The 13,280-nt window shown below is 44.6% G+C and overlaps 1 protein-coding gene across 2 annotated transcripts in view; it reads left to right on the plus strand.

The window, feature by feature from the left end:
- Positions 1-3,875: 3,875 nt before the first annotated feature.
- Positions 3,876-13,280, plus strand: part of PDCD4 (programmed cell death 4) — a 44,512-nt gene continuing 35,107 nt past the window's right edge. Inside the window, exons 1-2 of one of the 2 annotated variants that reach the window (XM_069754280.1) lie at positions 3,876-3,925; positions 5,883-6,169. In XM_069754280.1, the coding sequence (XP_069610381.1) occupies positions 5,887-6,169 (283 nt within the window). In that variant the 5' untranslated portion in view covers positions 3,876-3,925; positions 5,883-5,886. The remainder of the gene's footprint in view (positions 3,926-5,882; positions 6,170-13,280) is intronic. The other variant, XM_069754281.1, reaches the window with a different exon arrangement.

Consider the following 13,280-nt stretch of genomic DNA (forward strand, 5'->3'; position numbering starts at 1 on the left):
TAGAAACAAAGGATTTTTCCGGCACAGGAGTCCTTTTCTTAAAAACTAATTTTCTTTATTCAGACATGTTCATCAGTAAAAACAGTACATACGGGGGGACCCCCAACACCTGACATGTTTCAGACCCGTTAAAAACGGTCCTTTCTCCTTTAAGGGGTCCGAAGTGCGTCAGGTGTTGGGGGTCCCCCGTATGTACTGTTTTTACTGATGAAGATGTCTGAATAAAGAACATTATTTTTTTAAGAAAAGGACTTCTGTGCCGGTAAAATCCTTTGTTTCTACAGGAGTCTATAAAGGACTTCTTTTTGGGACCCTTTGTCCTTTTGTTATACCATACTGTATATAGCAGTTGTTGGTATTCTCTGTATTCAATACCCAACATTGACTGTACACAATATCATTTGGAGGCAAGTACAGACAATAAACTATGCTATGTGTAAACCCCACAATTATGCATCTGTGAGAGACCACAATATGGCAGGTTATATTGACCGCCTTATGCAGAGTAATCCCTCATGTTCCACAACAGTTCCTGCCCTGGTCAGAGGGCACTAAATTCTCTGAATGGCTCTCTCTGGCGTAAAATTTCACTATTCGGAGGAAATAACCCCCGCCCATTCAAAACCAAACTCCGCCCACTCGAAACCAAACTCCACCCACTCGAAACCAAACTCCACCCACTTATCAATTTAATTAGCTAACTGAAAGTAGGCAGAGTTTTGGCCATGGGTAGGCGGGGTGCCAGCTTAAATATGTGTTCACATATTGTGGAAACATATTTAATAGGGATCCGAAAGAGTTGGCTCTTTTTGGGGAGCGGAGCCATATCACCAAAAAGAGCCCATCACCAGTCACAAGACCTCAGTGCAAGTCTATGAGAGCCAGAACGAGGGCAGAATATTTGGTTAGCATCATACAAGGAGGTAGGGGGAACAGATATACGCCCCCAGTGAAGACTGATGACAACCACTTGGACTTCACAAAAGTTAAAGTGATGGTCCGGCACCTAAAATGTCATTTCTAAATACCTTTTTTTTATACCCTAATCACTTTTGTAATTAGCTTTATTACGGAACACCTTTCATTTCTAAATATTAAATTCCCAAATGTCTTTTTTTTACTTCACGTCCTGTGATGTTTCGTGAGAGAGAGAGAGCGAGAGAGACTCCATGCCAGAATCAAAAACAAAGCTTCTGGGCATGCTCAGTGTGTTACAAACGGATTCGGTCGCCGGAAATGTTCTTTCACATATCAATTCCATGCGTTTATTGCCGGAAATGTCCCTTCAGGCTTTTTCGCCGGACACAAAAAACGTTGCAGGAGACGTTTTTTTGTGTCCGGCAAAAAAGCCTGAAGGGACGGATCCGGCACAAAACGGATGAAACGCATGTCCTTCAGGCACAATCCGGCAGTAATGCAACTCTATGGGGAAAAAACAGATCAGGCGTAAGAAAAAAACTGATCCAGATTGTGCCTGAAACTGCCGGATTGTGCCTGAAACCAAAAACCTGATGTGTGAAAGCAGCCTAAGGGTATGTTCACACGTTCAGGATTTCCATCCTTTTTTTTTCCTGACTGTTTTTTAAAAAACTGCAGCTCTTGGCAGAAAACGCAGGTCCTTTTTTTGGTCCTTTTTTGGTCCGTTTTTGATGCGTTTTTTTGATGCAGTTTTCTAGCCAGAGTCTGTGTGTTTTCTAGGAATTTTTTTAGGGTTAAAATGGCTGAAAATACCCTAACCCTACCCCTAACCCTAACCCTACCCCTAACCCTACCCCTAACCCTAACCCTACCCCTACCCCTATTCTAACCTTAGTGAAAAAAAAAAAAAAAAAAATTCTTTATTTTTTTTATTGTCCCTACCTATGGGGGTGACAAAGGGGGGGGGGGTGTCATTTACTATTTTTTTATTTTGATCACTGAGATAGGTTATATCTCAGTGATCAAAATGCACTTTGGAACGAATCTGCCGGCCGGCAGATTCGGCGGGCGCACTGCGCATGCGCCCGCCATTTTGCAAGATGGCGGCGCCCAGGGAGAAGACGGCCGGACGGACACCGGGACGCCGGGTGAGTATAAGGGGGGGAGATTAGGGCACGGGGGGGGCATCAGAGCACTGGGGGGGGGCATCGGAGCACTGGGGGGGGGCATCGGAGCACGGGGGGCGGGATCGGAACACGGGGGGGGCAGCCACACTCCGCCCACGCACTTCCGCCCGCTCCCCGCACTTCCTGCTGCAGCGGTTCTGCACATCAAACCGCAGTAAAACCCGCAGATATATTTTTGATCTGCGGGTTTTACTGCGGTTTGGACCTCACAATGGAGGTCTATGGGTGCAGAACCGCTGCGGCTCCGGAAAAAGAATTGACATGCTCCTTCTTTTTTCCGGGAGCTATTCAGCGCGTCTTTTTTTTTACAATTTCCGGACCATGTGCACAGTGTGTCCTGTTTTCCATAGGGTACAGTGTACTGTACCCTGCATGGAAAACAGCTGCGGAACCGCAGCGGCAAAACCGCCGCGGTTCCGCGGTAAAAAACGCACTGTGTGAACATGGCCTAATAGAAACTGTGGGAGAAGTGAGAGCAGCGCTGGCTCTCTGCTTTTGTTAAACAAAATGTCGCAGGGGGCGGAGACAGCAGCAGTGAGAGTGACATCAGCACTTACAAAAAGCTTCTAGCATCACCCTCAAACAAATCATTTTATGTGGGAGGTGCTAGAAGCCTTGGGTCGGCGCCGAGGTCACTCACATTGCTTCCATCGCTGCACCCTCTCAAGCAAAACATCACAGGAAGTGAAGTAAAAAACAACATTTAGGAATAAGGAGGGCGAGGGACGTGTAAAACAAAGCAAATCACAAAAAGGATTAGGGTGTGAAAATAGATATTTGGAAAGGTCATTTTAGATACCGAAGGACAACGTTAACTCAATGGGCGCCAAATACTTTCATGGCTAATATCTCCACAAATGAGAGATGAAAAAAAAAACAAAAAAAAAAAAACATTTTATTCTGCTCTGCGGCCTCTATGAGACCGTGTGCGAAACTAAACGTGAAAAACACGGGAAATGGTCTTCTTTAAAAAATGGTTTGATATCGCTCGTTTGTAAATCTAAATATACAATTATTTAACCCGTACGGAAAAAGAAAAACTAAAAAAAAATCCAATAAAAAACGATAATGTGTCCCAAAATGGTATCAATAAAAGGTTAACTGCAAAAAAAAACAGCGACGGGGCACTGAAAATAAAAACTAACAGGTATTAACAAATGTAAAAAAAATCTAAAAATTTTATTAAAATGCAGCAAAAAAAAAAACCTCGAAATGGGAAAACCGACTCTAGCGGCTGCAAATACGGACGGCCATGAAACCGCACGGTCTGAGGTCACGTCTTCACCTGAGGTAATAGCTGACAGAATCTGCTTTCTCTATACAGCTCATTACTAAATAAATCATTTTAAGCCGCATCTGAGGTAAATTCTCCTCACGAATGTACGTTTGTGTGAAGACGCCATCATTAATCATACATGTATTATGTGTCTTTAAAAAAACAAAACAAAACCTCGTTCCTCTTCCTGAGTCAGACGCAGCACGTGTGTCGTGTGAATAGAATAACAACCTGAGAGGACGGAGCTCAGCTCCGGGGGAGGAGGCGTCGTGTCACAAAATGGCGGCACCTCCCTCTCCAGTCACAGCGGCAAATCCCGCCTTTTCTCAGCCTTCACGTCGACAACAAACCCCTCCTTCTCTCCGCCCATAGACACAACCTCCGACCGCTCATTGGTGGATATCACCTCACACCTTCTAGCTTCTACCAATAGAATCAGGCTCCGCCTCTGACACGTGACAGTGTTGCTGGGCAGACGCTTTTGAGGGAGTTACAAAAAAAAAAACAGATCAAAACAAAAACAGTTGGAGAGAAGCTGAGCGAGGTGAGTGCGGGGCTGCGCGCTGCTGTGAGGGGCTGCACAGTGGGGGCTGTATAGTGAGGGGCTGCACGGTGAGGAGCTGTATAGTGAGGGGTCCACAGTAAGGGTCTCTACAGTGAGGGTCTGTACAGTGAGGGGCTGCACGGTGAGGAGCTGTATAGTGAGGGGTCTCTACAGTGAGGGGCTCCACGGTGAGGAGCTGTATAGTGAGGGGTCCACAGTAAGGGTCTCTACAGTGAGGGGCTGTATAGTGAGGGGCTGCACGGTGAGGAGCTGTATAGTGAGGGGTCCACAGTAAGGGTCTCTACAGTGAGGGTCTGTACAGTGAGGGGCTGCAGGCAGTGCTCTGCTGTATACAGAGGGGGTGTGTCTGTCATTTCCTGTCACACTGCTGTCTATCAGGCTGCCTGTAATGTATACACGTCTATAATCAGGGAGCTCAGCAGTAGTGGGACTACAAATCCCAGCAAACACTTACCATTTAACCCCCTCTTTGCTTCATCCATTCTTCACTTTTCCCGCTTCCATTTTCCGTTTTTCCGCCCCCATCACCACGATTCGGTTTTTGAGGGACGAGCTGACATTTCGAAGGACCACGATCATTTTATTGTATAATGTGCTGGAAAACCATAGAAAAATCCCGAGTGAAATGGTGAAAAATCCCTAATTCTTCCGCGTTTTTGGCGCTTTTGCTTTTGTGTGGTGGAAATAATGCGGGAAAGCGAATCTCCGGAACGGGGCGAGAACCACCTGGCGTCATTATCAAGCGGTGGAGAAATTCACAACTTCGGTAAAATCGATGTATTGTTTGTCACCTTTTTCTGAGACCGTTGTTACTTTTCCGTCCCCGGCATTTTGTGTTTTTTAGGCGCTGAGCCGCACAGTTTTGGGTTAGAGACGAGATTTTGGTCGCTTTTTTGCATTTTGGGGGAAGGTGCAGTGATTAAAGGGAATCTGTCACCCCATTTTAGGCCTATAAGCTGCGGCCGCCGCCATCAGGGGCTTATCTACAGCATTCGGTAACGCATTCTGTAATGCTGTAGATAAGCCCCCGATGTATCCTGAAAGGTAAGAAAAACAGGTTAGATTATACTCACCCAGGGGCGTTCCGGTCCGATGGGCGTTGCGGTCCGGGGCCTCCCATCTTTATACAATCACGTCCTCTTTGCTTCCTGCTGCGGCTCCTGCGCAGGCGTACTTTGTCTGCCCAGCAAAGTACTGCAGTGCGCAGGCGCCGAGCCTCTCTGACCTTTCCCTGCGCACTGCGCCAGGAAAGGTCAGGTTACATCGGGGGCTTATCTACAGCATTATAGAACGCTGTCAATAAGCCCCTGATGGCGGTGGCCTTAGCTTATAGGCCTAAGATGTGGTGACAGATTCCCTTTAAGAGTCCATTCTGATGTGTAGACCTTTTTTGTTTTCTTTTTTTGATTTACAACGTTTAACATAAGGGTTACATTACATGTGATCTATGAAAACACTTTTATGGACATCGTAATACCAAATATTTATTATTTTCATCGTGCGAAAAGAGAGGAAATCAAATATTTAGGGGAGAAAAATATATTAATTTAAAAATTACATACAGTTGAAACCAGAAGTTTCCATCCACTATATAAAAGACACATCTGCAGGTTTTTCTCAATATCTGACATGAAATCAGAATAAACCTTTCCCTCTTTAGGGCAATTAGGATTACCATAATTATTATTTGCCAAATGCCAGAATAATGAGAGAGAGAGAATGTTTTAAGTCATTTTTATTACTTACTGCAAAGTCAAAAGTTTACATACACGAATATTACTATGCCTTTAAACACTTTTGGACTGCCCCATATGATGTCATGTGTTTGAAAGCGTCTGATAGTTTTTTGTTTTTTTTTGCATAATCTGAGTTAATTAGAGAGCCACCTGTTGATGTATTTTAATGCACACCTGAAACACACTGCTTCTTTGTGTAGCATCATGGGAAAGTCTAAAGAAATCAGCCAAGATATCAGGAAGAAAATTGTGGACTTGCACAAGTCTGGCTCATCCTTGGGTACAATTTCAAGATGTCTAAAGGTGCCTCGTTCATCTGTACAAACAATTATACGCAAGTACAAACAAGATGGGAATGTCCAGCCATCATACCGCTCGGGAAGGACTCGGGTTCTGTGTCCCAGAGATGAACGTGCTTTGGTCCTACATGTGCATATCAACCCAAGGACAAAAGCAGAAGACCTTGTGAAGATGATGGCGGAAGCTGGTAAGATTGTGTCAATATCCACAGTGAAACGAGTACTGTATCAACATGGGCTGAAGGTCCACTCTGCCAGGAAGAAGCCATTACTCCAAAAAGAAACATTAAAAAACAAGATTAATGTTTGCAAATGCACACAGGAACAAAGACCTTAGTTTTTAGAGACATGTCCTGTGGTCTGATGAAGCTAAAATTGAATTTTTTGGGCATAATAACCATCGTTACTAGAGATGGGCGGACACTTGGGTGTTCAAGTTTGGCCAAACAGTTACAAAAAGTTTGGGTGCCAGAACCGTATCCGGATCGGTGCCCAAATATCCAGTGTTTGCCACGCTGTCGTGTGCATGCGCAGCTTCTGCAAGGCTTGTTATCCAGAATAGAGAGGGCCCCAACCTGTATTTTGATACTTAATTCAAATTAAAAAAAAAAAAAAACAGCATGGGGGTCCCCCTTATTTTTGACAACCAGCCAAGGCAAAGCCAAACCAGCCAAGCCAAAAGCAGCCAATTCAGGCACTTTGCCCAGTTCTTCCCACTTGCTCTGTAGCTGTGGCAAATGAGGTTCATATTTGTGGGGTTGATGTCACCTTTGTATGGTCAAGTGACATCAAGCCCACGGCTTAGTAATGGAGAGGCGTCTATAACACACCTATCCATTACTAAATCCTATAGTTATATTGTAAATGGACATACAGCCAGAATAAAGTCTTTTATATTTAAAAATAACAAACACAGTTATACTCACCTAATGCCTAATTGCGCTGAATCCTTTGTCTTCTGTGATAAAACAAAAAACAATATACCAAGATGTCACCGCCCAGGCAGAACCACTAGTGAATGAGCTACTGCGAGCGCAGCCTCAGTGACCAGTGGTGACGTCATCGAGGTTACTGAGGCTGCATGCTTAGCCGGTGACCACGGCGAAGTCCCCGCTAGCATCGTGAGAAAGTCTTACGGTTCAGAGGCGAGTACACTGGGAGAATTTCACTGCAGTGAACACACCTCTGCACTGTGAGACTTTCTCATGGTGCTAGCGGTGATCTCACCAAGGTCTCCGCAGTTTATTTGCCCTGCTGGGAACACAACCTCAGTGACCGTCAGTAACCTTGACGTCATCGCTGGTCACTAATACTGCAGCAGCTCATTCATCAATGGTTCTCGCCCTGGATGGTCGCATCTTGGCACCATCTATGCTAAAAACTGTTTATCTCCCAGACATGGATTATGGCCTGGGACAGAACGACAGACAGGTGAGGGATATTGTTTTTTTGTTTTATTACAGGGGACGAGGGATTGAGATGAATTTTTCATTAAGTGAGTATAACTGTGCTTGTTAATTTTAAATAAAAAAGTGTTTTACTTAAATAAAAGACTTTATTCTGGCCGTGTATTTATTTACAATATAACTATTGGATTAGTAATGGATGGGTGTCTTATAGAGTAGTCCGTGGGTTTGATGTCATCTGACAATACAAAGGTGACATCAACCCCACAAATATGATCCCCACTTGCCACCGCTACAGGGCAAGTAGGAAGAGCCGGGCAAAGCGCCACATTTGGCGCATCTAATAGATGCGCCTTTTCTGGGTTTCTGCGGGCTGCTATTTTCAGGCTGGGGGGGTCAATATCCATGGCCCCTTACCAGCCTGAGTACTAGCCCTCGGCTGTTTGCTGGAGCTTGGCTGGTTGTCAGAAATGGGGGGGGGGGAGGGGGACTCCATGATATATTTTTTTTTAAATTAATTTTTTTTAAATAATAGTAATGAAAAAAAACAGCATTGGGACCCCTTTATTCTCGATAACCAGCTTTGCTGAAGCTGACAGCTGAGGGTTCCAACCTCCAGCTGTGAATTTTGACTGGCTGGTTATTAAAAATGCAAGGTAATCCATGCCGTTTTTTAAAATGACAGCGCAGGTGTCGGCTGATAGGAGGCCTATCAACTGACACCAGTGACTGGAGGTAAACTTTATACCTCTGATCACAGCTGCACTCTCATGCTGTCTTTTGACAGCGTGGGAACCGTGGTTGTCTGACCAGCGGTGATGATTTTACCACCGATCAGAAGCCGTGTTTGCTGCGCTCTCATGCACATGACAGCGTGACAAACGCCTAGTGTTCGAGGGTCCGAACTCGAACCGTTCCTGTTGAAGTCCGTGTTCAGTGTCTGTGCCTGAACAGTACGTGTTCGATACGGACGCCGAACTTTAGTGATCAGGTCCGCCCATCTCTAACCGTTGCGTTTAGAGGAAAAAGGGAGAAGCTTAGGAACACCATCCCAACTGTGAAACACAGTGGTGGCAACATCATGTTGTGGGGTTATTTTGCTGCAGGAGGGACTAGTGCACTTCGCAAAACAGATGTAATGAGAAAAGAAGATTTTGTGGCAATACTGAATCAACATCTCAAGATATCAGCCAGGAGGTTAAAGCTTGGGCGGAAATGGGTCTTTCAAATGGACAATGACCTGAAGCATACTGCCAAAATGGTAACAAAGTGGCTTAAGGATAACAAAGTCAATGTTTTGGAGCTGCCATCACAAAGCCCTGATTGCAATACTATTGAAAATTTATGGGCAAAGCTGAAAAGGCCGGTGCGAGCAAGGGACCTACAAACCTGGATCAGTTGCCCCAGTTTTGTCAGGAGGAATGGGCCCAAATTCCGACCAACTATTGTGAGAAACTTGTGGAAGGAAATCCCAAGCGTCTGACCCAAGTCATTCAGTTTAAGGGCAATGGTGCCAAATATTAATGAAATGTATGTAAACTTTTGACTTTGCAGTAATAAAAATGCCTTAAAACATTCTCTCTTTCTGGCATTTTCAAATATTAATAATTATAGTAATCCTAATTGACCTAAAACGGGGATGGTTTATTATGATTTCATGTCGGATATTGAGGAAAAACCTGCAGATGTCACTTTATCTATAGTAGATGGAAACTTCTTTTTTCAACTGTTATATAATAATAAAGAAAAAACATATTGCACTTCCTTAGGGGGATTTGAACCTGTGATGGTTCACTCACTTATACATTGTAGGCTTACACTGTTGCTGAATATAACTAGAATCCCGCTCGGCCTGTTCTGAGCCTCAGGAGGACCAAGACAGGGGCATTCAGCAAACTACTGGAAGTCATGGTAAGACATTGGCACCCCACCATCGCTTCGCAGGAAGCCAATGGGCGGACACCAGAGCAGGATTGTGCCTTAAATGTGACTGTTGGAGATTGACAGTGGCTTTTAATAGGTTAAACAGCCGTGATCGGAGTTCATTCTTATCCCTACTGTTAGAGGCAGATGCTGGCTGTATACTGGCCACTGAGCCGGCGCCACACCAGATATAAGTACCAGAGCAATAAGAACGGGAAGGTGATAATGCAAGTTTCAGGTTTTTTTTTTTTTTCCCCAGATCTTGTCGAACTACAACTACCAGCATGTCATGCAGTATAATCTCATTAGTACATTTTGTTTAGAAGCCGTTACATCAGTATTCTGATGGTGTCCTTTGATTTTTGATCCCCTCCATGTTTTTGTTTTCGCCACTGTGCGCTATTGTCCGCTGTGACTCTTACTACATGAGCCCCAATAACTGAAGCTGACTTGTAAAAACTAGTGATAGTCATTGTCTACAGCAGGCAGATTTCAGCTCTTGAGTCGCATACACTACAGTCGACTTCACTTTCTTCTTACACAGATTTAGTGAAATCCCCACTCTATTTTGGGACTGTTCCTGTTTTGTACTAGGAAATGTTTGATGTTTTCAGTCATCTGCCGAGTCTATTATCTGATTTTTTTTTTTTTTACCCGTATGTCTATAGAACGTCTGCCACATGTGGCTCCAGATACTACAAATCCCTGTGTATACATGCTGTTAGGTGATGCTAGGGGTTGTAGTCGGACAGCTGGAAAGAAGCGGGATATACACTATATACAATCTGTCTGTATGGTGAAAAGTGACCAGCGGGTACATGGAGGGCACGTCTCCCGGATATCACATGCTGTGCAGCTCTGTATAACCACAGGATAGAGAGACGGCAGTAGGGATCTGGTATCTAGTAATACAACTACAAGCCCCATCATATCCCTCCTGTACCAGACTCCTACTATATGGAGAAAAGTATGTGCCCCCTTCACATTACACCTACAGGAGCTCTTCTGACATCCCATTCTACATCTGTAGACGTTACAAGGAAAAGCGAGATAGCAGCATGACTTAGAGCCTACTTATATCATTGCAGCCGGGTATGTTTTTCTCTGAAACACTCCAGCATTTCACTATGGGAGAGACCTGTCAATCACCTGCTGCAGCACTGAAAAAATCCTGCCAGGGGTGGCACAGTACTAGTCTTGTATCCAGCTATGTTCTTGAAAGTGAATACCTTGCTTCGATTCATGCGGTTTGTGAGGCATGAATCAGATGACAGGGTTCTTCACAGGGCTTATGCACACGTTTAGTATTTGCAGTGTTTTTTTTTGTGCATAAAAAAAACCCTGCTGTGTTTTACAGTATTTTCTTGCCTTCTTTCTTTCTGATGGGTTTTTCTTTGCAGTTTTAGGCTACTTTCACACTAGCGTTTTCTGCAATCCGTCACAATGCGTCGTTTTGCAGAAAAAACGCATCCTGCAAAAGTGCTTGCAGGATGTGTTTTTTCCCCATAGACTTGCATTGACGACGGATGCGTCGTGCTTTTGCGGACCGTCGGGAGAAAAAAACTCTACATGTAACGTTTTTTTCTCCCGACGGACCGCTTTTTCCGACCGCGCATGCGCGGCCAGAACTCCGCCCCCACCTCCCCGCACCTTACAATGGGGCAGCGGATGCGCCGGAAAAATGCATCCGCTGCCTCCATTGTGCAATGCAGCAAACGCTAGCGTCGGCATCTCTCCCCGACGCATTGCGATGGGGAGATTCTGACGCTAGTGTGAAAGGAGCCTTACTTGCATTTTTCCTCCATTTAAATGGATGTAAAACACTGATAGAATTGACATGCTGCAGATTTGAAAAAGTGCATTAATGATTAAAAAGAAAAAAAAACAGCATATGCATGTGATTTCAGAAATCTTTTTTTGAAAAAATAACAAAAAAAACCCACACTGGAAAAACGCAAATACTTGACTTGTGTACAAGCCCTGACTTGTTGATGGGTGGAGGTCTGACCTCTAAGGGTACCGTCACACAGTGGCATTTTGATCGATACGACGGCACGATCCGTGACGCTCCAGCATCGTAGACTGCTGTCACACTTTGCAATGTACGACGCTGGAGCGATAATTTCATGACGTATGTGCGATGTAGAAGCCGTTGGTTACTATGCGCACATCGTATACAATATCGTGCACACCTTTGTTACACCATGCGATCATGCCGCCACAGCGGGACACTAAACGACGAAAGAAAGTTTCAGACGATCTGCTACGACGTACGATTCTCAGCGGGGTCCCTGATCGCAGGAGCGTGTCAGACACAGCGAGATCGCTGGAACGTCACGGATATATCGCTGGAACGTCACAAATCGTGCCGTCGTAGCGATCAAAATGCCACTGTGTGACGGTACCCTTAGACCTGCACCGATCAGCAGAAAGCGGAGCTTTTATCCCCACTGGGAGGAGCTGATGTCTTACCTTCCGTGCCATTTGTAACCGGGGGTGGGGGGGGGGGGAATAAAAATACCCAATCTTCTGATTGGTGCAAGCGGTCGAAAGCTCTCACTGATCAGAAAGTTGTCTCTTGGTGATAACTTGTTTTTAACTAGACAACCCCTTTAATATGGAGTCAGCCCCTTCTGCATCTGTAACCGCTCTCGCTTTTCTGGGAAGGCTTTTTACAAAATTTTGGAGGTGTTTGTTGAAATGTTTACCCCTTCATCCAGCCGAGCATTTGTGGAGGTAAAATTTGTAAATTCACTTTACATCAGTTTGGAAGTTTTATTACAAGTGATCTGTGGTATTAGCAGCCAGGAGCAGGTATCGGGGAATAGTGCTATAACTATAAATTGTGAATGAAGTGATGCATTTATGTTAATGAGGGATTAGAAGAGCAGAAAATGATGTGTGTCATGCAAGCTGACTGAAAAACCATTAAGGGGCAATAATGAACATGCACATGGGGGGCGGCAGTGAACCTACTGGAACTCATGAGACAGACTTCATGGCACTGGGAAAAAAATTATGGGGATTATCATGTGATCTCTCTCTCCCCCCCCCCCCCCCCCAATCACTTGAGCATGGATGTGCTTATTAGCTTACCTCATGTGTCTCTAAGGGTACGTGCACAAGGGTATGTGCACACGGTCTGTAAATGCTGCAGTTTGGACGCTGCGTACTTTCGCAGTGTACAGATGTTACATTATAGACAACACGGAGAGAAAGGAGTATAACGGGTATAAACTATTTATTATGGTATCAAAAAGAAGTCATACATAGTAAAAAAGATTACATTACACATATAAATACCAATAAAGTGCACAAGGATGGTGAGAGAAAAACAGGTATCCACCGGTGTGTAACATGCCCCTAAAAATATAACCAGTCTGACATAGTCAGAATGCTGGTAATAGCAGAGCGGCAAGTCACCACTATAGTAATGGATCAAGTATCTACATATATTGTTTGCACAGGACTTACCACAAATATGCAGGGCAAAAAGACACACTGAGCTGGAGCCAGAATGGAATAAAAAAAAACCCCGACGCGCGTTTCGCTTGGAAATATGCTGCTTTCTCAAGGGGAATGATTGGAGAGAGGTGTTCACTTCAGCTCCATTCAGTTTTGGTGGGGGTCCCAATGATTAGTAAATTATCTTGGTGAATAACATAGTCTTAGCACAGTTAATTTTTTTTTGCTGCAATGCATTTTAACAGAAAATTGTGTCCTTACTAGTCGCCTACATGCTCCACCCTTATGTGCGCACAGTGTTACGTGTATTATGTGGCACTCTGTGTCTCGTCCTCGTGTTACTCCCTCCTGTAAAGTCCACGACTCTCGGTGACAGCGGAGGCCTCTTGTGACCGTCCCTCTACATGTCAATATCCTGACACGTTTGCTGGATCACTCTCTGGAATCCTGCCACGTGTTTTCAGGCCTCTGCCATGTTTTTCATACTTGCTGAGCCAAGAGAAAA

The sequence above is a fragment of the Ranitomeya imitator genome, chromosome 2 (genome assembly GCF_032444005.1).
Source record: "Ranitomeya imitator isolate aRanImi1 chromosome 2, aRanImi1.pri, whole genome shotgun sequence".
NCBI lineage: Eukaryota > Metazoa > Chordata > Amphibia > Anura > Dendrobatidae > Ranitomeya > Ranitomeya imitator.